Source organism: Phacochoerus africanus, chromosome X, assembly GCF_016906955.1.
Source record: "Phacochoerus africanus isolate WHEZ1 chromosome X, ROS_Pafr_v1, whole genome shotgun sequence".
Classification (NCBI taxonomy): Eukaryota; Metazoa; Chordata; class Mammalia; order Artiodactyla; family Suidae; genus Phacochoerus; species Phacochoerus africanus.
In genome coordinates, this window is record NC_062560.1 from 54,327,345 (window position 1) to 54,352,583 (window position 25,239).

General features: G+C 38.4%; 1 protein-coding gene across 1 annotated transcript in view; it reads right to left on the reverse strand.

The window, feature by feature from the left end:
- Positions 1-22,277: 22,277 nt before the first annotated feature.
- Positions 22,278-25,239, reverse strand: part of ARHGEF9 (Cdc42 guanine nucleotide exchange factor 9) — a 298,553-nt gene continuing 295,591 nt past the window's right edge. The window contains exon 13 of the mRNA XM_047764828.1: positions 22,278-24,629. Coding sequence (XP_047620784.1) covers positions 24,476-24,629 — 154 coding nt within the window. The 3' untranslated portion in view covers positions 22,278-24,475. The remainder of the gene's footprint in view (positions 24,630-25,239) is intronic.

Here is a 25,239-nt window from a genome sequence, read left to right on the forward strand (position 1 = left end):
GAAAGAGGAAAGGAACCTATACCCCTGGAAGCCACCTAAATGACCAGGAGATGAGCTGAGACAGAAGGATCTCAAAGTCATGGAGAAAAGCAAAGTAGCTAGTTTGAGTAGGTCCCATTTGTTTATTTTTCTTTTTATTGTCAATACTTCGATGAAAGTTTCTGCACAGCAAAGGAAACCCTAAACAACACAAAAAGACAACCCACAGAATGGGAGAAAATCTTTGCAAATGAATCAACTGACAAGGGATTAATCTCCAAAATTTATAAACACCTTCTGCAGCTCCATACCAAAAAAACAAACAACCCCATCCAAAAGTGGGCAGAAGATCTAAACAGGCCCTTCTCCAAAGGAGACATACAGATGGCCGAGAAACACATGAAAAGATGTTCAGCATCACTCATTATTAGAGAAATGCAAATCAAAACCACTCTGAAGTACCACCTTACACCAGCCAGAATGGCCATCAGCAAAAAGTCTACAAACAAGAAGTGCTGGAGAGGGGGTGGAGAAAAAGGAACCCTAGTACACTGTTGGTGGGATTTTAAATTCGTGCAACCACTGTGGAAAGCAGTATGGAGATTCCTCAGAAAACTAGAAATAGAACTACCACTTGATCCATCAATCCCACTCCTGGGCATCTATCCAGAGAAAACCACGACTTGCAAAGACACATGTACTCCAATGTTCACTGCAGCACTATTTACAATAGCCAAGACATGGAAACAACCTAAATGTCCATTGACAGATGAATGCACTAAGCAGATGTGGTACATATACACAATGGAATATTACTCAGCCTTCAAAAAGAACGAAATACCAGCATTTTTAGCAACATGGATGGACCTAGAAACTATCATGCTAAGTGAAGTCAGCCATACAATGATACGCCAATATCAAATGCTTTCACTGACATGTGGAATCTGTAAAAAGGACAGACTGAACTTCTTTGCAGAATAGATGCTGGCTCACAGACATTGAAAATCTTATGGTCTCTGGAGGAGACAGTTTCGGGGGTGGGGGGATATGCTTGGGCTGTGGGATGGAAATCCTGTGAAATCAGATTGTTATAATCATTATACAACTACAGATGTGATAAATTCATTTGAGTAATAAATATATATATATATATTTAATATATATATATTTTAAAAAAAAGCAAAGTAGCTAGAATTAGGAGGGCAAAGCCACACGGGAGGAGTTCTGGGCCTGCAAGAGAAACAAGTGATTGTCGGGGAGAGTGAGAGAACGAGCAGACTTCCATAAGAATATCTTTCCTGCATATATGCAGATTCGCAGCAGTCAGGCCACCTCTGGCACAGGGTATGGGTAGTGAGGCACCACTCACATGAGCTACCAGTGATAGGACAACTCCAGTGCAGGCTAAAGTTTGTGAGGCACCTCTTGCACAGGCTAAGGGCAATGGGGGACTAAGAGTAATGTGGCATCTCCTTCACAGTCTACAGTTGGTAGCAGAAAAATACAGCAGTCATCTCAGACACCAGAGGAGGCCATGGTACCACCTGAAGCCCCAAACTTCCCAAGGGTTGGCACAGAAGAGGGCACTGAAACTGAGCACAACCTGTTGTTGTCCTCTCTCCCATGAGAATGCATGTGATCTACTGCTGCCATGGCCAAACACTCTTGGCACTGTCCACATATGCCTGAAGATAAGTGTCACTTCTGAGGGCCCTGAAAATAGGAGCAGCCTGCACCAACTTCCTATGGGTCCTTGCAACTGTCAAGGGTCCAGAAGCTAGCAACTGGGTACTAGCCCTGCCCATTGCCTCCATCTCCCTGGAAGCACATGCAGCACCCTAAAAATAAATAGTAGACTCTCACAAAATACCAAGGAGAACTCACGCATATAAATAGGCCTCCAAGACTATAGTAGTTGTTTTCCCTAAGATCACAGAATAAGGGAATATAAGCAAAATGAAGAAGCTCAGGAAGTATTCCTAGTTAAAAAAATTGTAGAAATCACCTGAAGGGGCAAACAATGAAACAAACCTCTGCAGTCTAACATACACTGAGTCAAAAAGGAGATAGTGAAAATACCGAATGAACTAGATAGTGAAAATACCAAATGAACTAAGAGAGAATACGAAGGAATTAAGAGTGAATATGAACAGTAATGCAGGTTATTTGGAAAGGAACTAGAAAATATAAGGAGGAGTCAAAAAATTAGAAAATTAATTTGCAGAGACACAAGCCGAGTTAAAGTCACTGGAGAGCAAAATGGATAATGGAGATGAAAGAATTAGTGACTTAGAAGATAGAATAATGGAAATCACCCAATCAGGACAGCAGGCAGTAAACCAAAAGAAAAACAATGAAATAAATACTAGAGTTCTATGGGGTAATATAAAGCAGGCCAATTTATACATACTAGAAATTCCAGAAGGAGAAGAAAAAAAGGGGGGGGGATTGAAAATATATTTGAAGAAATTTTGTCTGAAAACTTTCCAAATCTAAGGGAAAAAGGTAACAAGATACAGGAAGCACAGAAAGCCCCAAACAAGTGGAACCCAAATAGGCCCACACCAAGATATAATGAAAATGACAAAAGAGAGGATTCTAAAGACAGCAAGTGAAACACAAAGTGTTGATTATAAGTGTTGATTATGTGAAAATGACAGATAAAGAGAGGATTCTAAAGACAGCAAGTGAAACACAAAGTGTTGATTATAAGTGTTGATTATGTGAAAATGACAGATAAAGAGAGGATTCTAAAGACAGCAAGTGAAACACAAAGTGTTGATTATAAGGGAACCCCCATAAGCCTATCAGCTGATTTCTCTACAGAAATATTACAGGCCAGAAGAAAGTAGCAATACATATTTGAAATTCTAGAAGGGAAAAATATTCAGCATAGAATACTCTACCCAGCAAGAATTTCATTTAAAAATAGAAGGGGAAATAAAGAATTTCTCCTTCTAAAGCTAAAAGAGTACAGCAATACTTAACCCATTATAAAAGAAATACTAAAGGGCTTCTCTAAATAAAAAATAAGTAAGAAGAAATAGGATGGAGAAAATCACAATTGGAAAGCAATCACTTAAACTAGTGTACCAATCTAAAACAAAACAAACAAACAAAAAAAAAACTTGTAAAATGCAACAATGAACATAAACAGAAAAATGAAGATGTTAAAAAATTACTTCAAAAACATAAATTGATGGGAAAGAAAGTAAGAAAATCTATACTCTTTTTTCTAAGAATGTGTTATAAAGTAAGCAGATATAGAGCAGGGGTAACATACTTGAAAAGCAGATATAGAACAAGGGTAACATATTTGAAAAACAGGTCAACCACAAATCAAAACCAAACATTACATTCACAAAAAGTAAAAAGAAGAGGACACAAGTATATAGTAAAAGGAAATTATCCAAACAAAATAAAGAAGGGAAAAAGGAGAAAAATAGAATCAACTGGAAAATGGGATTTAAAATGGAGATAAATATATATTTAGCAATAATTACCTTAGATGTCAATGGATTGAATGCCTCAATCAAAAGTCATAGAGGGGGAAAGTGGATTAAAAAAAAAAAACAAGAGCCTACAATATGATGTCTATAAGTCTCACATTAGGGCAAAGACACATATAAGTGGAAAGTGAGGGCCTGGAAAAAAATTTTTCATTCGAATGGAATAGACAGCAAAGGAGTTAAAATACTCAAATCAGACAAAGTAGACCTTAAGACAAAGGCCATAAAGAAAGATAAAGAATGACACTATTTAATAATAAAATGATCCATTCAAGAAGAGGATATTACATTTGTAAATATATATGCCCCTAATATAGGAGTACCCATATAAATACAACAAATACTAACAGACATAAAAGGAGAAATTGATGGGAATATAGTAAGAGTAGGAGAGTTTAACACCCCATTCACCTCAATTGACACTTCCTATAGACAGAAATTCAGTGAGGCAACAGAGATCCTAAATGGCACAATACAAAAGTTAGACTTAATTGATTCTTTCAGGACATTTCAGCCAAAATAATCAGAATATACATTCTTTTCAATTACATGGAACATTCTTAAGGGTCATCCACATACTGGGGCATAAAACTACCCTCAACAAATTTAAGAGGGTTAGGGTTAGGGTTAGGGTTATTTCAAATATCTTCTCTGAACACAATGACATGAAATGAGAAATCAACCAGAGGAAAAGAAATGAGAAAAAACAGACCACATGGAGAATCACAACATACTAGTAAAAATCCAAAGGGTTAATGAGGGATCCCATCATGGCTCAGTGGTTAACGAATCCGACTAGGAACCATGAGGTTACAGGTTTGATCCCTGGCCTTGCTCAGTGGGTTAAGGATCCAGCGTTGCCGTGAGCTGTGGTGTAAGTCGCAGACATGGCTCAGATCCCGTGTTGCTGTGGCTCTGGCACAGGCTGGTGGCTACAGCTCTGATTTGACCCCTAGCCTGGGAACCTCCATATGCCTCAGGAGCAGCCCAAGAAGTGGCAAAAAGCCCCCTCCCCCCAAAAAAGGTTAATGAGGAACTCCAAAGGAAAATTTAATAATACCTCAAGACAAATGGTAATGAAAAGAAAACCATTCAAAATTTATAGGATGCTGCAAAAGCAGTTCTTAGTCTGTCCAGCTTTTTATTTGCTGTTAGGAAAGAGTGATGACCTTTAAGCTTACTTATATGAGGAACCAGAACCAGAAGTTTGACATACTTCCCCGCACCCCAGGTTTCTTGAGGTATAATTAACAAATAAAATTTATATTGATTAAGAAGGTGACATAGTCCCTCTCAGACTAACTATCAACATTCCATTGAAAACACACCAGAGTAAAAATCCTAGAACCCAAGGGTTAGGCTGCACCAATCATGGACAGCATAGACTAAGAAAGACTGCCTTGGAAGGGTAAGAGGGGTGGCTACACTTTGACCACATCACCTCCCCACCCAGGCCAGCACCAAATTGCACCAGGAGGTCCCTCCTAGGGTTATGGTTTCAGTAGGGAAAAAAGAGCCCAAAGTGGATATAGCACTTTCCCGGCATCGTGGGTCACTTCCTAGGAGGCCCACTCATGTCTAACCCCACAGAGATGGCAGTAAAATTTGCAAGGCTTGGTAACTGTAAATCATATTTTGACACAGAAGTAGGTTGAGCTTAAAGCAACCACCCCTCAGATGTTGGCAGCCATGTCCCATGTGCTGGTTGCACAGTCAGGTCTGCAGTTGCTATGTCTGTTAATACATTTGGCTTCCACTGGGTCCCTGATTGTGCTCTCAATGGGTCTCTAGGTGGGCAAGACTTTCTCAGGACTGCAATAGAGTAGGGCTAGAAGTGACTCACAGGTTACTACAGGGACTACAGTCAGTTCAACATCAGGGGGATATATTACTAGGGAAACAGAAAGACATGTATTCTCATGGATCCCATGACAGAAGAGGCTGATGGCAGGCCCATGGACAAGTAGGCTAGAGCCAAGTACACAGGACAGGGCTGCTTCTAGTCGACAGCTAGGGCCATAGTCAGCATGTCTGCCAGTGGTGCTTGGGCCTGTGTTCTCAAAGCAGGCCCTCTAGCCTTGGGCTCCATTGGCATCTACTAATCTCTCACTTGGATTCCAAAGTACCCACAAAGGCATTTTTGTCTGTAGATGGTTGCCGATATTTTCTTTTGTTCACAGATATGAGTTAGCGAGGTCCTATTTGTTATCATGATTACATTTCTACATTTCAATGTGTTTTTATCCCCATTATAGTTCATTTGGGTATAATCATATTCTATAATTTGGTGAGACAATTCTGGGAATTTATATTTTCATAGAAAATAACCCATTTCATCGAAATTTCCAAATCTAAAGGTTTAAAGTTGTGTTTGTATTAATCACAATTTCCCAGGGAGTTCCCATTGTGGCTCAGTGTTTAAGAACCCTACATAGTGTCCATAAGGATGGGGGTTCGACACCTGGCCTTGCTTAGGGAGTTAAAGATCCAGCATTGCCACAAGCAACAGCACATGTCACGGATAAGGCTTGGATCCTGGATTGCTGTGGCAGTGGCTTAGGCAAGTGTAACTCCCATTTTACCCCTCTTGCCTGGTGAATTTCCATATACCACAGGTGTGGCCCTAAAAAGGTTTTTCAGGCAGAGAGAGAGAGAGAGAATTCAAGATGGACACCCAGGAAAGGCAGCTGGGTGTCCAGCTTTTTTATGTTTATGTAGTTCTGAGAATCAAAAGGCCAGTGGTGTAAGGTGCCAATCTGAGGGCAAGAGAAGACCGTTGTCCCAGCTCAAGCAGTCAGGCAGAGAAAAAATTCCTCCCTTCTCCACCTTTCTGTTCTCTTCAGGCACTTAACAGATTGCGGACAGAAATCTGCTTCATTCCAGCAATTCAAATGCTAATCTCATCCAGAAACTCCTTCACAAATACACCCAGAAATAGGTGTGTACAGGCTGGAGCCATTTCCTCATCAATTTGGTACATAAACTTAACCATCACAGTGAGCCACTGAAGTTGGATTCTTAATCCACTGTGCCATAATGGGAACTCCGAGTAAATTTTGAAGACATTCCAAAAAATAAAAATCTCACATATCACATTCTTTAATCATAATTCAATAAAAATATTTTTATTAAAGTATAGTTGATTTACAATGTTATGTCAATTTCTTCTGTACAGATTAGTGACTCAGTCATATATACACACACAAACACACACACATTCTTTTTCTCATACTGTCTTCCATCATGTTCTGTCCTAAAAGATTGGATATTGTTCCCTGTACTGTACATCAGGATTTCATTGGGTTTATTTCAAAGTTTCCATTTCAGCTTCTAAAATTGAGTGCTTATTTCACATTTTAATCTTTCTCACCTTTAAACAAGAGCACTTGAGATTATGATGCTTTGACATGTAGTGTTGGTATTATTCTTTTTATGCTTTTTTTTTTTTTAGGGCTGCAACTGTGGCATATGGAAGTTCCTGCATAGGGTTGAATAAGACCTGCAGCTGACACCCAGCCATAGCCACAGCAACACCAGATAAAGCCACATCTGGGATCTACACTGCAGCTTGTAGCAACATTGGATCCTTAACCCACTGAGCAAGGCCAGGGATGAACCTACATCCTCAGAGAGACAATGTTGGGTCTTTAGCCCACTGAGCCACAATGGGATCTATGGTATTAATTATTAAATAGTCTATAATATCAGCTTTTAATATGAATTCAATGCAAGAGTTATATGGAATTGTTTACATTTCTAAGTGATTTTTCCCTTTATTCTCTTCCATTTCTAGTTTTATTGAATTATGATTAAAGAATGTGATATGTGAGATTTTTATTTTTTGGAATGTCTTGAAAATTTACTCGGAGTTCCCATTATGGCACAGTGGATTAAGAATCCAACTTCAGTGGCTCAGGTCACTGTGGAGGCATGGATTCAGTCCCCAGCCCAGCACAGTGGGTTAAAAGGATCTGGCATTGCTGCTGTGGCATAGGTTGCAGCTGTGGCTCAGATTCAGTCCCTGGCTCAGGAACATAAGCAATGTGTATGGCCACAAAATTTTTAGGATCAACTTTTATAGATGGTTCCACGAACATTTTTAAGATATGTGCATGGTTTTCCCATGATTCTGAAAGACTATGTACTCCGATGTTCTTTTCAGCTCTATTTACAATAGCCAAGACACGGAAACAACCTAAATATCCATCGACAGAGGAATAGATCAAGAAGATGTGGTACATATACACAATGGAATATTACTCAGCCATTAAAAGGAATAAAATGCTGGCATGTTTAGCAACATGGATGGACCTAGAAATTATCGTGCTAAATGAAGTCAGACATACAATGAGACACCAACATCAAATGCTTTCACTGACATGTGTAATCTGAAAAAAGGACAGAATAAAATTCTTTGCAGAACAGATATGGACTCACAGAGTTTGAAAAACTTATGGTTTCCAAAGGAGACAGTTGGGGGGGGGGTTGGAGGATGTGCTGGGGTTGTGAGATGGAAATCCTATAAAACTGGATTGTGATGATCATTGTACAACTATAAATGTAATAAATGCATTGAGTAATAAAAAATAAAAATAAAAAAATAAAGATACATGCATGGTTTTAAATTTTTTTTTAGTTTTTAAATTTTATTGAAGTATAGTTGATTTACAAGGTTGTGATAATTTCTGCAGTTCAAAAAGTGATTCAGTTATACATAAACACATCCATTCTCTTTCAGATTCTTTTCCCACTTAGATTATCACAGAATATTGGGTAGCATTCTCTGTACTATACATTAGGTATCCATTTGCTAATCATTCCATATACCTCAGTGTGTATTTATATTTCTATTTAACCAAGCTTTCTAATTATGTCATTTAAATTGTATGTCTTTACCAACTTTTAATATTTCTGTCAAATTATGAGAGTATAATGTAAAAATATTCCACTATAATTTTGACTTAGTAAACTTAGTTTTGGAGGTTTTTAAAAAACCTTTTGCTTTATATACTTTATTTTTGTATTGAAGTACAGTGGGTGTTAAATATATTACTTTCAAGTATACAACATAATTCAGTATTTTTATAGATTATATACCATTAAAATTCTTACAAAATAATGGCTATATTTCCATGTGCTCTATAATATATTCTTGTTGCTTATTTTATACATAGTAGTCTGTATCTTTTAATCCTATGCCCCTGTCTTGCCCCCTTGATATACTTTAGTACTGGGTTGTTTAGTTCATAAATTTCACGACTATCATTTTTCTTAAGTGGGCTTTACCTTTTGTTAATAACATAACACTTTTTGAAGGGCCCATGTACTTGTGACTTGAATTCTTTGCTGAACCAAAATCTCCATTTATGCTTTCTCTTTGTATTTGTGACGGCTGTAGTAGATTTGTGCTAAACATCCATGACGAGCTCTTTCCCCCATTCCTTCCACTACTGCAGACTTTCTTGATGGGTTCCACCAATCAGAAGTGCTCACATGAAATTCGATGGTGAAAGTGAGGTAAAACAAGGTTGAATGTAAATATTGGTAGTTTTCAAAAGTACATCTGATGATTCTAATAGGTAAACAGGGTTGATAAACAATGCAATAAATTGTAGCTGTGGAGTTCTATGAATTGGTGTAGTGAATGGATAGGAATGTGTGGGAGGAAAAATAGAGAATTTCACATTTGTAATGAGCCACTGTTTTTCCATCTCTATATTTGCTGAGGCAGCCAAAAGTTACATAGATCAGTGCTCAACTTTAACAGTCACATAGATCACCCAAGTATTTTGTTAACATGCAGGTTCTGATTTAGTAGGTCTGAGATGAGATTTGAGATTCTGCTTTTCTAACAGTGTCCCAGGTAATATTATTGCTGTTGGTCCAGAGATCACCCTCTCATTAGCAAGATTATACAAAGCTGGACTTTTTCTCTCTTGAACCCTGACCCTGATATTTATAGGCTTCTCTATTAAATTCCTCAAAGAGGTTCTCAGTAGTCCCAGCATGGATGTGACTGCAGCAACCACTCATTATTCACCCAGTGGGACATTGACACAGCTCCTAAAGTCCTACCGTACTCCACCAATTGCCTCATAGTGCCTATTTCTCATTGAATACAAGGCAAAGTCCCAGGAAGTTTCTACTTAGCTTGCATTGGGTTGCCCATATCTCAGCTTTGTATGTTTTATCCATCCATCCAATCCCATATGCCTACTATCTTCCAAAAATTCCTCAAACTTTCTGGTTTGTTCTTTGCATGCTTCCTGTTTGTCAAGCTGTTATATACTATTTTATAGGCTACTACTGCTTGAATTATGTTTTTCTCCAGATAGATGCTCAGGAGTGGGATTGCTGGCTCATGTGGTCGTTCTATTTTTTTAGTTTTTTGAGGAATCTCCATACTCTTTTCCATAGTTGTTGTATCAATTTACATGTCCACCAACAGTGTAGGGGAGGTCCTTTTTCTCCTAACCCTCTCCTCACCATCTAAAGCATTTATAGTTTGTAGACTTATTGATGATGACCATTCTGACTGGTGTAAGTTGATACCTCATTGTAGTTTTGATTTGCATTTCTCTAATAATTACCAACTTTGAGCATCTTTTCATGAGTATCAATAGCAATAATAATAATTGTAACAATAGTTATAATTTGGAAGTATAATATAAGAAGTTTGCCCTTCCTATATTCCAGGCACTGTGCTAAGAACTTGGTATGAATTAGCTAGTAACTAATTCCTCATAGTTCTTCTGGAAGTTGGCTAAGATTACTATCACCATTTTTATGAGGCTTAGGTACCGAGAGGCTAAGTAACCTACTCAGGTAGCAACTGACACAGCCAGAGTTAGAATCCAGGTCTCTGTGACCCCAAAGGCACACAATCATTTTGCTAAACTGAATACTAATATATTACAGCTTAACTTTATAGACACATAGGCTTTGAAAACAAACTTATGGTTACAAAAGGGCATGGGTGGGGAGAGTGTGGATTGGGGGTTTGGAATTGGCATATGTACACTATGGTATATGGAATGATTGGCCAACTTTCAACTGCTATATAGCATAGGGAACTCCACCCAATATTCTGTAATAACCTATATGGGAAATGAATCTAAAAAAGAATGGAAGTGTGTATATATATAAACTGCATCACTCGTACAGCAGAATTAGCACAGTAGAAGCACCTCACTCACCAAAGAGTTTCAAATCAAATTCTAGACATAGCTGATAAAAACATACCAGCCTAAAAAAAAAACCATAGACATGATATGAGAGATTATTGATGAAAATCCTCTATTTTACATTCAAATCAGCAGTTTTTACACTCTTCGTCATCCTTATAAGCCCATATTTTACTTCCAAACATATTAAACAAACTCAAAATTCACAGTTTACTAACTCAGCACTCAATCTGTTGTGTTCCTGGTTTGTAAATCAACTATAAAACTAAAATATCTTTAATTAATATATTTTAAAACAAATTTTATTGGAGTATAATTTATTTGTGTTAGTTTCAGGTTCATAGCAAAATGAAACAGATATGTGTGTGTGTATATATATATATATATATATATATATAAAAAATACATATGTTTATATACATATATCCATTCCTTTTCAGATATTTTCCCTTATAGGTTATTACACAGTATTGAGTAGATTTACCAGTAATAGTAGCAGTAGGTCTTTGTTACCTATTTTATATATAGTAGTGTGTATATGTCAATCCCAAACTTTTAATTAATATGAGAGCAGTAGATTCTTCATAGAAAAGCTTATACTTAACAAAATGTTTCTTTCAAAGGAAGTGAATATATTCAAGGTATCTGTTTTCTTTACAAAAGAACATTTTGAAGGAGCTCTTTTTCCTACAGTGACATGAAGATTTTTATCAAAGCAGGACTTCTCTTGATTAATTAACTTCATCCACTCAGAGAAAGCAATGATGAGTTTTCAAAATGGACCCATTTTTCCAGACATTTGAGTTTGCTTCATATGAACAATCAGAGCCTCTGAGGGAATATATTGATCATATGAACCAGTAAACAGACCTGGCAATGTGGATGTAATTGCCATACTGAAAAACTTATCAACTTTTTTTCTTGAAGAATTTTGGAATGAAATGAAATGAAGTAAATAAAATAGAAAAATTCATATAGCTGCCATAATTTTGATGAAAATCTGCAAAATATTCTTTCCCTTGAAAGAATACTGTAAAATTCCATAATATTTTTTAATTAACTTAATTAGAAAAGATCAAGTGTATATATGAAGGATAATACATGCGTTTGTATATACGGATCCATAAATTTTTCTTTCTGAACAGAAAGCTTATGTATTATGTAGCCCCTTCTCTACCCTCACTTCTCTCTGGAGGACAAACCTAGTTGGGTGGTACCATGGACCTCTGCTAGCAGGGAGGACAACAGAGGGTTATTAGAGAGAAACCTGGGATCTTGGGAGAGGAAAGTGGGGTGGGGGCATAATTGTTATTTATTTGAGAAAATTATTTCATATAGGTGTGAGGGAGAGGGTAGTGGAACAGGGATTTCTCCTTGAGGCAAATTTGGAAAGCTGTGTTGTGACAATCTTCAGTAGCACTGGGGAAGGAAAGTGTTGCATTAAGGCCCCCTTCCTTTTATTTATAACATTTTTATTGTGATATAATTCTCATAACATAAAATCCAACCTTTTAAAAGGATACAATTAAGTGCTTTTATTATATTTACAGATTTGTGTAGGCGTTAACACATTCAGTTTTAGATAATTATTATTACCCCCCAAAGAATCCCTGAATCCATTAGCAGTCACTTCCATCTACTTCTCAGTCCCTGGCAGACAGTAATTTACTTTCTGTCTCTATGGATTTGCTTTTTCTGGACATTTCATATAAATGAAACCATACAAAAGCCTTTTGAATCCAGCTTCTTTCACATAGTGTCACATTTTCAAGTTTCATTCATGCTGTAACATTTATCATTATTTCATTTCTTTTTATGTTTGAATAATATTCCATTATAGAGATACACTACATTTTGTTTATATATTCATCAATTGATGGGTATTGGGTTGTATAAGTTTTTGTGTAGACATATTTTCATTTCTTTTGTATATATACCTAGGAATGGAATTGGTGTTGGGTCACATGGTGACTTCATTGAAATTTTTTGAGAAATCATGAGGCCCTACTTTTAACAACTTGAGTGCTTACTATTTCATAGGCATTGTACCTATATATTTTATATGTTGGCTATAAATTGATTTACTCCTTACAACAATTCTGAGATGTTCTTACTAACTACTCTTATTCTCATGTGACAGATGAGGGGATGGCATCTGCTTATGGTCTCACAGCTAGGATGTGTATGATGGACCTGAGATTTGAACCCAGGCAGTTGTTCTCCTGGATTCCTAGAGGAGGAGATAAACAGACAGAAATAAATCCTTGCTCTGAAAAAAATGAAGATTTCAGATTAGCATATTTGTTTTATAGGAGAAATTTGTATTTCAGCTTTCATTGACTAATCATTTTAGTTTAAAGAAATGGTTAAAATGCAAGCCCTACAGCCAGATGGCTTGGGCTTCTGTACGAACTCTGTCATTCACTATCTATATGACTTTGGACAGTTCATTTAAACAATATGTTGCCTCAGTTTCCTCATATACAAAATGGTTAAATAATGGTATTTTTCTTATAGGGCTATTGTCAGGAGTAAATTGATTTAATATATGTAATGTGCTTAGAACTGGGCTTGTATAATATGCTAAATAAATCTTAAATGCTAAATAAATCTTAAAGAAATATGGACCAGTACTCTCCAAACTTTTTGGGTCATGTGCCTCATAAGTGAAACATTTCTGAGCATACCTTCTCAATATAGGTGCATTTATTATAAATTATAATCATATGCTACTGACAATCCATATATAATTATTGGGACAGGTTAAATTCCTTCTTATTTTTTTAAATAATAGAGGTTTTAATGTTTTCTTCTGTACTCCACATAGATGATCTTGTGTACTTTACTCTTACTATGTGTACTGTACCAGATGGAGTACCCAGGCCTGCAGTGAGAGCAGAGGTGACTTATCCCAGGTTCTTTAACATTGATATGATACAAGGGCTTTGAATCTCTGTCTCTTATGTGGATAGGGGAAGGGATGGGAGCAGATAAAATGAAGAAGGAACTTCTAGAGGTTACAAAGCATGGAATGTTTCTATTAGGGGTTTCCTCAGGGGAAATGGAAGTGTCTGGCTACTTATAACATAATGAGTGTTTTCCATTTTATAGACATCTACACCCTAGCAGGTAAAGGGAATGACCTCAATCTCTCTTTGGGCAGATATAAAGTTCAAGTGAGTGCTTGCTGTAATGTACTCCTTTTATGCCTCTGAACTGAGAACAGCAGAAGAGGCCAGGAAAGATGCCCTGTCTCAGCTGTGTTTGGCTTCTGGTCTCAGTGATCACAGAGGACATGCTAAGCCCAAAAGAACAGAGTGAAACTTAAAGGATTCCTGTAAACAATTCTACCTCTTCTTTCAGAGAACAGGAACCAGGACTAGGCGTGGCAGTCTTTTGAGTCACCCCATCTTCAGTTTAGAAAAGAGGAAACTATAATCCTGGAAAAACTCCTTACTTCTTTCCCTTCTCTGAAACTCACAGTGATTTAGTTTAACAACAATAATAGCAGCCTTCATTTTTTGAGCTACTACTGTTGTAGGTGCTTTATATGTATTAACTTATTTTATCATTATAACAGTATGAGCATCAGATAAACTTTTGGCCTCAAGTAACATAAAACTCATCTAACTGTAATCAAGTTAAATTGGAGTTTCTTTTCTTCACATAATAACAATCCAGAGGTAAGTGGCTGCTGCATATTTCTGTAATTTATTGATGTTATCAGGGGCCCATTCTCTTCTCATCTTTTCTTGCTACCATCTTTAGTACATATAGGTTTTTAGCCTCATGCCTGTTACTTCATGGTCACAGATGGCTGCCCTATCTCCAGGTAGCATATCTGCTTTCAAAGTAGGGAGATGAAAAGAAGTGTTGCTGCCAACTGTATTTCATCCCTTTATCAGGAGACAAAATTTAGCAGAAACCAGCCCCTTACCAGCAGACTTTCTCTAACATTTCTTTAGTCAGGTGATGGTCAAATGGCTACCTTTTGCTGCAGGAGAAACTGAAAAACTGAAAAAAGTTGAACACATTATTGCCTCAAACAAAATTGGGGTTCAACTTGCAAATAAGAAATTAGAAATGAATACTAGAAAGGCAATCAATAATTTTTCAGTCACAGATTAAGTACTATTACAATCCCTATTTTGCAGACAGGGAAACTCAGGCATGGAATAGTTAAATAACTTGCCAAAAGTCACACAGCCAACAAAGAGTAGAGCTAGGATTTGAACCCTGGCAGTCTGGTTCAATACCAGTGTTTTTTGAACATTCTTTGTGACAATCTATAGTAATAAATACCTTTGATATTGCACCAAAGTACACATACCTTTCAAATTCAAAACATTTTCTACTACAATATTCTATTCTATTACATTACATTATATTATTTCAATTTTTAAAAATGCTGATCATGCTTGACTAAGCTGATTTCTCAACTCTGCAATTCAAAAATAATTTTACTGCATTGCTCTTCCTCAATACCACCATTACTCTAATGAAATTACATCTCCTGGTACTATGTTACTCTCTCAACTGATCCCTGAAATGCTACCATTTCTTTCTTCCCCTATATATTTGCTCTTATTGAGTCTGATCCCAAGAGAGGATGCTTTATTTGAGGGTTCCTATTTTATACAACCAGACAAAATTCCTAACTCACAAAATCATCAGTGCTTCAGTGAGAATGTTTAGCATATCACATGATAAATAATGAGCACTAACTCATGTGTCTTAGCTGAATCTCCTCAAGAAGTGTACTCCTCGATATGAGAGGACTAAAGAAGTGATACAGTAGAAAAAATAAATATATAAATAAAAAAAGAAGTGATACAGGGAGGTGAAGTTAGATGGTAACTGTACAAAATGAAACACAAAGCTGCAAGACAAGAATAGCTGGAGAAACTGTTAAGTTGTAACAAAATAACTTGTATCTTCCCTGTTTCTTATTCCATCATGAACCTGTGCTAAAAATAGAAACTACCCCTTTCCTTGCATAACTAGCTGCTCCCTAAGCTGAGAAAGCCTAAATTCTCTCTTCTGGTCCATAAATCTGCTCGAGATCTCATTGCTCCTGTCTCTGCCTCCTTCTTCCCCAGCCATTTCTGTGAATATGGGGTGTGTTATTAAGCCAGCTGCTACAGTAGGCAACTGAAGCTTAATCCCTGGGGAAGCTCTGGGGGAAAGCGTCAAAGACAATTTTCAATTAGCATGCCTGAAAGTCAAGGGAACCAGGCCATCTATGCCATTCCTTTATCAGTCATTGGTTAAAGGTTACTGCCAGGGCAGGGAAGATAGTAATATCTTGCTATATTCTGGACAAAGTAGGTTCCATCAGCATGAGGGCAGCGCTCCAACAAAGACACGTGTGTTGGGTATTTAAAGTCAGATTGGTGTATAAGGAAATGGTAAGGGAGATGGATGGAACAGCAATGGCCTCTACTACAAACATTAGCTTTCATCCTCATCAATATTATCATAAGCTCTTATATATTCAGCAGTTCTTGAGTGTCATATATTGCCATGTTACTATAAGAATGAATATTGTTTTGTACGAACCTTAGATGGGGCAAGTCTGAGTTTTAAGGCCAGCACATGCAACTCTGTCACCTTGATCTTCACCTTTCTCATCAGTAAAATAGGGGAAATAGTTTTACCTACCCCTTAGGGTTATGGTGATAACATATCACAAAGCTCAGAATATTATCAAGTGCCCCATAAATGCTAACTAGTATTTATCAATAATAAAAAAAGTTTTGAGTATATCATGTTGTCTAACCTATGAAATAAAGAAAGGACATATGCCTATAGCTATGAGACTGGAAATGAATGTGGGCTGCCTTAGCTAAGGCTGAACTGGAGACAGAAGGCATGTAATTTGGTGACCAGAAAGCTATACATTTAGGAAGTGTCTTACTGCAGCTCTACTTATGGTTGGTTTGCTGCCGGAGCTTGGAAGCTCCCATCTCTTCCCAGGAACACACACTTAACAAAGGAATTTGCACTTAAGGATGCTTTATCATTCCATAAGCATCATGCAGATAGAGTTCATATCCAATATGTTCACCTTCATATCCCAAAGCCTAGAAAGTGTGAGGTATGCAAGTATATATTTGTTGGATTAATAAATAAATGAATACAAAATGATATACAAGGTATTTTACTCAATTTGACTTTATCAGGATTTTAGTTATGCTATTCCATCCACTTGGCCTATGCTCTATTAATCTTCCTATTCTCTGCCCCATGCCTTTCCCACATGTGTGCAGTAAAGAATTTATCCTTGCCCAAAGAGAGTCCTGAGCTTTACTTCAGATCCTGGCCTTTGGAATGTTGTATCTGAAAAGAGTATTTTTGTTTGCCTGGGGGACTTGTGTCACCTGCTAGTGCAACAATGTTATTTAGGATAGGGTTTTGGTCAGAATAACAATGAGATTTAGGGTAGGGGGGTCTGGGTTACCTTGTATCAGCTCAACTTCTGAGGAGACTGGAGACAGGGATCAGCCACAAGGGCAATGATGGAGCCCCAACAAAATACTTAGAAGCTTGAGTGCTCTTTCATGTCAGCACTCCATGAATATTATTATATACCTATGCTTAAAGTAACATTTTCCTGACTCTACAGGGATAATAAAACCAAAGCTCTCTATTTGGTAATTTCTTGGACTCCACTCTGTGCTTCTTTCCTTGGCTGATTTTAATCTGTATCCTTTAGGTTTCATAAACCATAACTGTAAGTATAACAGTGAGTTCTGTGAGTCTTTCTAGTGATTTATCAAGCCTAGGGGTGTTATTTAAGACCCTTGGACTTTTAATTGATGTCAGAAGGGAGGGTTATCTTGTGTGGACTCTTTCCCCTAACTTCTCAGTTCCTCTGACCTTCACAACACAGTAGAATTTTACCTGTCTTCTGAGACTTAGTACAAACATTTCCTTCTTTGGTAGAGATTTCTAATACATTTCATACATATTTAGTTCTTCTGCCCATCTGAGTTTGTAGGAGTTTTACAGTTTTCTGTTTCCTTGAAGTTAGGTGAGGCCATATGATAAGTTCTGGATAGATAATTTAACTGTAGATGAGAAAAAATCTAGGGGTCTCTGTCTCTAGCTGTAGTGGTTATGGAAGTATGTGCTGAGATGAAGTTGTAGTAAGGCAGAAGCAGCCTAGATTGTGTACTCTCAATCATATGGATGACAGCTGTCCCAGTCACCTGGACACACAGCAGGATTTATATGAGCAAGAAACAAATTCTTGCATGATAAGCCATTGAAATTTGTGGGAATATCTGTTACTGTAGCCAAACTTATCCTGACTGATTACAAAGATCTTCCTCAATCAGAATTAACTGTTCCATTCTCTGAGTTCCTCCAGGGTCCCATTCATCTTTGTTATGGCCCATGTTTATATGTTCTCACTAAACTCTGAGTGACTATAGATAGAAATTTTATTTTAGTTACCTCAGTATATCCCTCATGTACCTACCACAAGGCCTGGCCCAGGTTACATATTTAGGTTGAATCTAATTCAGCTGGTTGACAGCATGGTTTTTGTGGAGATGGACCTTGCTGAGAATGCTGCCTTAAATGACCTATTTGTGAGGTAAGTAGAATTAATAGAAGCTTCTGAAGAACTAAGGGCCATGTACCATTCCTCTTTTACTCTTCCCCAAATAGATGAGAAAACATTGTCTGTATTATACTCATGGCCTATTGGAGGCAGAAGCCACAGTCCAAGTCAGACATGGGAGAGATGGAATGAGAATAGTGTGCTTCCAAGGGACATGAATTTAACCTCTAAACATCCCTCTCCAACTGTGCTGCAAACATAGCTGGCCAAATATACCTGTGACTAGGCAGAACCACTGCCCTGCAAGTGGTAGGACTTGGGAGAATACCGTTAAGTTTCACTGTATTATATTAGGCCTGGTCAGTAAAGTCCTGGGCAAGCAAGATCTAACTTATCAGTCCTATACCCTGTTCAGAACAGAAGAGAAAGTATAAGCAGGTCAACATAAATAAGGAAATCCCAAAGGGTTCAAAAGCTAAGTGGGCTAAGTACCAGAGTGGTGGCCTCAGTGACTGAAACACTAAAGTAAGCCAAAGCCAATAGCAGAAACTTTGGGCCTCCTCCCATTCACTCTTGGTATTAGACACAAAGTGACTTATGGCTATAGTCACCTATTAGAAGCCCAGGTTAGAAAATTTAAGAGATAGGACTCTCAAACAAAGTACAGAGAGTGGCACTTACTCATATGCTAGTTATCAAATTATTCTATATTCTTGCTTCCAACTCCCTTCAACCCATGCTGCCCCCAGGATTACTCTGAAAATGAATAGTTCTGAGATCAGATTGAAGGGGGTTGGAGAATGGGTAAACGATACTCACTAGCTGGGTAACTTTAACTAGCCACTTTAAATGAGCCCCAGGCTTTTCTTGTATGAAATGTGGTTAATAACCCCATGGCCAAATGGTTGTCATAAAGATAGAATGAAACCCTATATATGATAAGGAAACTTACCATAGACCTGTTGGGAGCTTTTCCAGGATAGAGATAACCAGAGGTGACTTGTTATAGAAAGAGGCCTTTCCTGGAAGCTGAGATAAATTCTGGCCATCTGAGAACACCACAAAGACATCTTTCCTTACCTCTGAGCCTCCCAGAAGATCCTGAGGAAAGTAGAGCCAGAAGGCATCATAATCACCCTTCACATGATGACATTAATGGGCCTTGTGGCCCTCCCCTTTGAAGTCCTCCTGAAAATGATACTTTATTTATTCTTTTAATGTGGTATATCTTTACATTTATTTAAATATTCTTTAATATGTCAGAAATATTTTGTAGTTTTCCTTGCATAGGTCTTGCAGATATTTTTATTTTTATATATTTATTATTTATTATTCTTATTTTTTGTTTTACCTTTTATTTTTTTTTCTACTGTACAGCATGGTGATCCAGTTACACATACATGTATACATTCTTTTTTTCACATTATCAGGCTCCATCATAAGTGACTAGACATAGTTCCCAGTGCTACACAGAAGGATCTCATTACTAGTCCATTCCAAAGGCAATAGTCTTCATCTATTAACCCCAAGCTCCCAAACCATCCCACTCCCTCCCCCTCCTCCTTGGCAACCACAGGCCTATTCTCCAAGCCTGTGATTTTCTTTTCTGTGGAAAGGATGATTTGTGTAGTATAGTAGATTCCAGATATAAGCAATATCATATGGTATTTGTCTTTCTCTTTGTGACTTATTTCACTCAGTATGAGTCTCTAGTTCCATCCATGTTGCTGCAAATGGCATTCTTTTGTTCTTTTTTATGGCTGAGTAGTATTCCATTGTGTATATATACCACATCTTCCAAATCCAATCATCTGTCAGTGGACATTTGGGTTGATTCCATGTCTTGGCTATTGTGAATAGTGCTGCAATGAAGATGCGGGTGCATGTGTCTTTTTCCAGGAAAGTTTTCTCTGGATATATGCCCAAGAGTGGGATTGTGGGGTCATATGGAAGTTCTATGTATAGATTTCTAAGGTACCTCCATACTCTCCATAGTGGTTGTACTAGCTTACATTCCCACCAACACTGCAGGAGGGTTCCCTTTTCTCCACACCTTCTCCAGCACTTGTTATTTGTGGATGTATTAATGAAGGCCATTCTGACTGGTATGAGGTGGTATCTCATGGTAGTTTTGATTTGCATTTCTCTAATTATCAGTGATGTTGAGCATTTTTTCATGTGCCTGTTTGCCATCTGTATCTCTTCCTTGGAGAAATGTCTATTCAGGCCTTTGGCCCATTTTTCCATTGGGTTGCTGGCTTTTTTTTTTTTTTTTTTTTTTGCTGTTGAGTTGTATATAAGTTGTTTGTATATTCTAGAGATTAAGCCCTTGTCAGTTGCATGATTTGAAACTATTTTCTCCCATTCTGTAAGCTGTCTTTTTGTTTTCTTTTTGGTTTCCTTTTCTGTGCAAACTTGTCAGTTTGATTGGTCCATTGACATATTTTTGCTTTTATTTCTGTTGCTTTGGGAGACTGTCCTGAGAAAATAATTGTAAGGTTGATGTCAGAGAATGTTTTGCCTATGTTCTCTTCCAGGATTTTGATGGTGTCTTGTCTTACATTTAAGTCTTTAAGCCATTCTGAGTTTATGTTCCTGCATGGTGTGAGGGTATGTTCTAGTTTCATTGAAAATGATACTTTAAAATCACTGCCCTACTGACCTCAATCAAGGGGAGAAAAATAGCAAATAGAGAAGGCAAATTGGAAACTTAGTAGTTAGAGAGGCAAATGGCACTTTCATCAATGAATATAGCAGCACTCTCATCAGTGAATATAGGATACTTTGTAAACTGAGGCAGCAAGTGGTCAAATGGTCTCAGCAAATAAGTTTGTAAGTAGTAGAGCCAGATTTATTATGTGGACCATATGGGGTTTTCAGAAATTATTCTTCTGGAATGAGACATGTTTGATTTTAGAGAGAGATAGAGAGAGAACCAGATGCATCTCAGGGTGTAAGACCCCAACTCTCCATTCTAAAATCCTCAGAAGGTACTCAAAGAGCACAAGAGCAGTTACAGTCCTCTTGTTCTGAAGGACGTAATTGAGATTCACCTCCAGATGCTGGAGAAGCTAGGAATTGGCAAGATGCAGAAAGGATTGCTGAGAACTAAGTCTTTTGAGTTTGATGGAGAGATGGCAGGCCCCATGGAAAAAATAAATGGTGAGGACAGTAGAGAAAGACGTTGAATGAGCAAAGAGCTAAGAAATGGATAAAGGCTAAAGGTTATTGAAGTAAAGGGTTTAATCAAAATTTTATTCAAATCCTTGTGGTGGGGGGGCATCCACAAGGCCTACGTAGGGCTCATACCCTAACCCAGAGACACAATGTCTGCTCTTCATCCCAACACTGTAGCTTGGAACAATTATCTGGACACTTTTAGCATTTTATTGGAGTCAGTGTTTAGTTCTTCTGGAGAAAGGCAGGTGAAGTAGTATCAGAACATACAAACTACTGTGTCTTTGATGGGCAGCATAAAACACCACATGGGAGCCTTGTGTAAAGCAAGGAACATCTATGTGCAGAGACACCATGATGAAAGAAACAATATGGTCACTCTACCCACTTTGAGGAATGGATAAGGAATATGTTACCTCTGAGAAGACAGGACTGGAAGCATTAGGAAAGAACTGGAGGTGGGGTGTTCCTAAATGATACGGATTCTGGTTAGGTCCAAAAAGTAGATTTTAAGCTCATGTGAGTACCCAGGGTAGATTCTGGACTTGCAGCTGTAAAGAAAAGGAGCAAGGTCAGGAACAGGCTTTCAAGTCTTATCAAAGGGCCAGGTGACATGAAGGACAGTCCCACTTATAAAAACATTTAAAGTTACCCTGGTTATAAGATCAAATTTGGTTTGTTCTTGTACAATACTCTTCTAGAAAGAACATGGAAGATCACCAATAGCTTATGGCATGGCTGGCAGGCCAAGACTAGGCTAGAATGAGCTATGAATGAGGAAAATTGCCTTTATTATGCAATTGGTAAAACACACACACACACACAAAATGACACAAGGGCTATGCCTGGAGGTGTCTTTTTACTTCTTTTATTGAACTCCATAAATATTTTCATAAGGCTTTGTGTCATTACAACATCATATTTTTTGTTAAACATTGTTTTTTAAAACACACAATTTTGACACTTGTTTGACAGGGTCAAACAGTCAGATAGAAGAAATGAAATAAACTGGCAAATGCAGAGCAGCAGGGGTAATCAAAATCACTGTTGCCCATCCATCCACCCCAGCCCACTCCATCTCCAAAGCACTAAAAGTTCACTATTTGGCTTCACGCTAGAATTGCTAGAACTCTCTTGTTGCTGTCTTTAAAAATCCTTTAGAGATATACACATACAAAGAAGGGAAGGAGGGATAGAGAGAGAAGTTGGATTTCTATGTTAGGACCATCCCACAGAAGGACCCATAGAATATACTAGTAAAACCTTTTGTAGAGCTAATCCAGGCCTCATTGAGTTGAGGAAAGGGAAGCTCTGGGTCATGCAGAAACAGATATTACAAATGTCTTGGGGATAGCATTAGTGTGGGGACAGAGAATAGGCTTGGAACCTGAGCCCAGGTAATTGGGCTCCCCTTGAGGCTGATCTGTTTTGCTTCCATAGCTTAGGGGAATATTTCAACCAATGGTGAACTGATTTCACAAGTTATCTTACTGTTTTCACAAGTTATTTGCATCTGATGAGGCCAGGGGGTTGGGTGGATGAGAGGTGGGTGGGAAGAGATGATAATCCCTGATCCTGGATCTCTATGAACAGCCTAGGGGAGTGGGGTGGTGGATGAGGGAGCTTGGCCAAAAGAAGATGTAGATGCAGGAACTTATCTAAGCATCCTCTCTTGGTGTGCCCCCATGCCCTGGGGAAATATGTCAAGGCCAAGCCTGGTGGGAAGGAATGGAAAGTAGAAAAAGGATGTATACTCAAGGGAGGCCTACACAGCCATTGAAAAACATTATGATTGCCACGGAGGCCATTTTAGTTTAGGTGCTGGGTACAAGGTTCCCTGCCAAGGGGTCTTAAATAACTGGGTCATGTGCTGAGCAGTGGTGGCCAGTCCCGAGCCCCGGCCCTCTGCCCAGCTTAGGCTTACCATTGGCTTGCTCCTCAAGCCTGACTTGGTTGTTGTGGAATGGGATCTTAAACAGCTGACAATTTGATTTCCATAGAGGAAAACTTCCCAGGCTGGGCAGGTCCTGGTTTGGGTCAGGAGGTATAGAGCAGCGATCAAGTCAGCTATGCTGAGTGTCCTATACAGCTGTAATTTCTGCTCATTATGCTGAGGTTCTTTCATGATGAAGTCTTCTCCCACGATATCCAGGACAGATTCACAATCTCTAGATTCCTCACTAGAATGGCTCTCCTTAGTAGGACCCATCCTTTGTACTCCATCCTCCTTGCTGTTGAAGGTCTATTCACTCAAGGGGCCATGTGGAGAGGAAGACTAGGTACTGCACCCATAGGGAGCCTGCCTCTTTGTGATGGAAGTTAGTTTTTTCCCCAAGTATAAAGCCTACACAAAATGATACTGAGGGTAGCATCTCTGCCTCAGATCCTTTCTCCAGAAGGAAAAGTCCCCTCGGCTCCTCACTTGCTTGCTTCAAATGTTGTGGGATAGGAAAATGTTGGAAACAGGGCATTTTTTTGAGTGCTATAAGTGTGTTAACTATGCTTATACCAGCAATCCTCCTGTGACAGGAGAGCAGGATAAAGAAGGAAGACAGGGAGAGGGGGTGGAAGGAGTCATGGAAGATTATCCATGCAATCTGTTTAATGGGGTAAGTTTCACGTGACTTGAGTGTTAGGAACTACAGGTACATATCTTGGGCAGAGGTTATTTCCATGCCCGTCTTTGTTCTTTTCTATAAGAGATTACTGTCAGCCTTGGATCCTGTCCAGGTCTGTAATTTGAAGATAGTTGATGATCTTGGTCAGGTGGGCGCTGTCTTGATTTCTCACAGACTCCTAGCAATGCTGCCTAAACAATCTGCAAATGTGAAGCAGGTACAAACAGGCTTCTGAACTGATTGCATTGGGGAACCCAATCTTAAACATACTTGATGCTGGAGGCAGCTGAATCCCTCCTCTAGGAAGCAGATTCTTAGCCTCTTTGCTTCCAACTCAGATTTTTTATGGTAGGGGAGGGACAAGCCTAGAAGAAACACTATAACCGAAGCAGCATGAAGAAGAGAATAATTGACCCAAACTAGACCCCAGATATAAAACTATTAAGACCCAGCAGTGCTGCAACATGGGACCCCCCCCCCCCCCCGGTAGGAGAAGAAGCAGCCCAAATGCAGAATGTTCCCTAAACAGAAGTCCTCTCCAGCATCATTCTCTGATACTCCTTGCTTCTGCTTAGTTTCGATCCCTCTACAACACCTAAAACACAGTGAAAGCAATAGAAATATTGAGCAGTTATGTCACAGGGCACAATAGATCATGTCCAGACTGGCATGACTGAGGACAGAAGATGCAAGGAAAAGGCTATTTGGGGCAACTACAGGGTTGCAGAAACATCGCAGATGGTCAGTTGAGGGAGAGGAGAAAGGGGATCCTCCCTCAATCCAGTGAAAATTAAAAGGGAAAAAAGAAATTTGGAACTCCCAAACTCCGGCACATCAAATTAAATTCAAAAGTCATCAACATAAGTATCATCAGGAAAGTAAAAAACAATACAAACACATCTATGGTAATAATGACAAGTCAATGAATCAATCACAGGAGAGCAAAAAGATTATCTCAACAAGAAAAGGAACAAATAGAAATGTCAATTTCCGAAAGTAAAGAGGAGGGGGGCAGGGCAAGAATGGAAAACTTTTTAAGAAGGGATCACATATTTGGAAGTCATTGGTACTTCTTCCTACCAACTACAGATTTTACTTCCCCAAAACAACAGAAAACATTTTTGGTCCTTCTATGCACACACGCGCTTGAGTATGTGAATGTATGTGTGTGTGTGTGTGTGTGTGTGTGTGTGTGTGTGTGTACA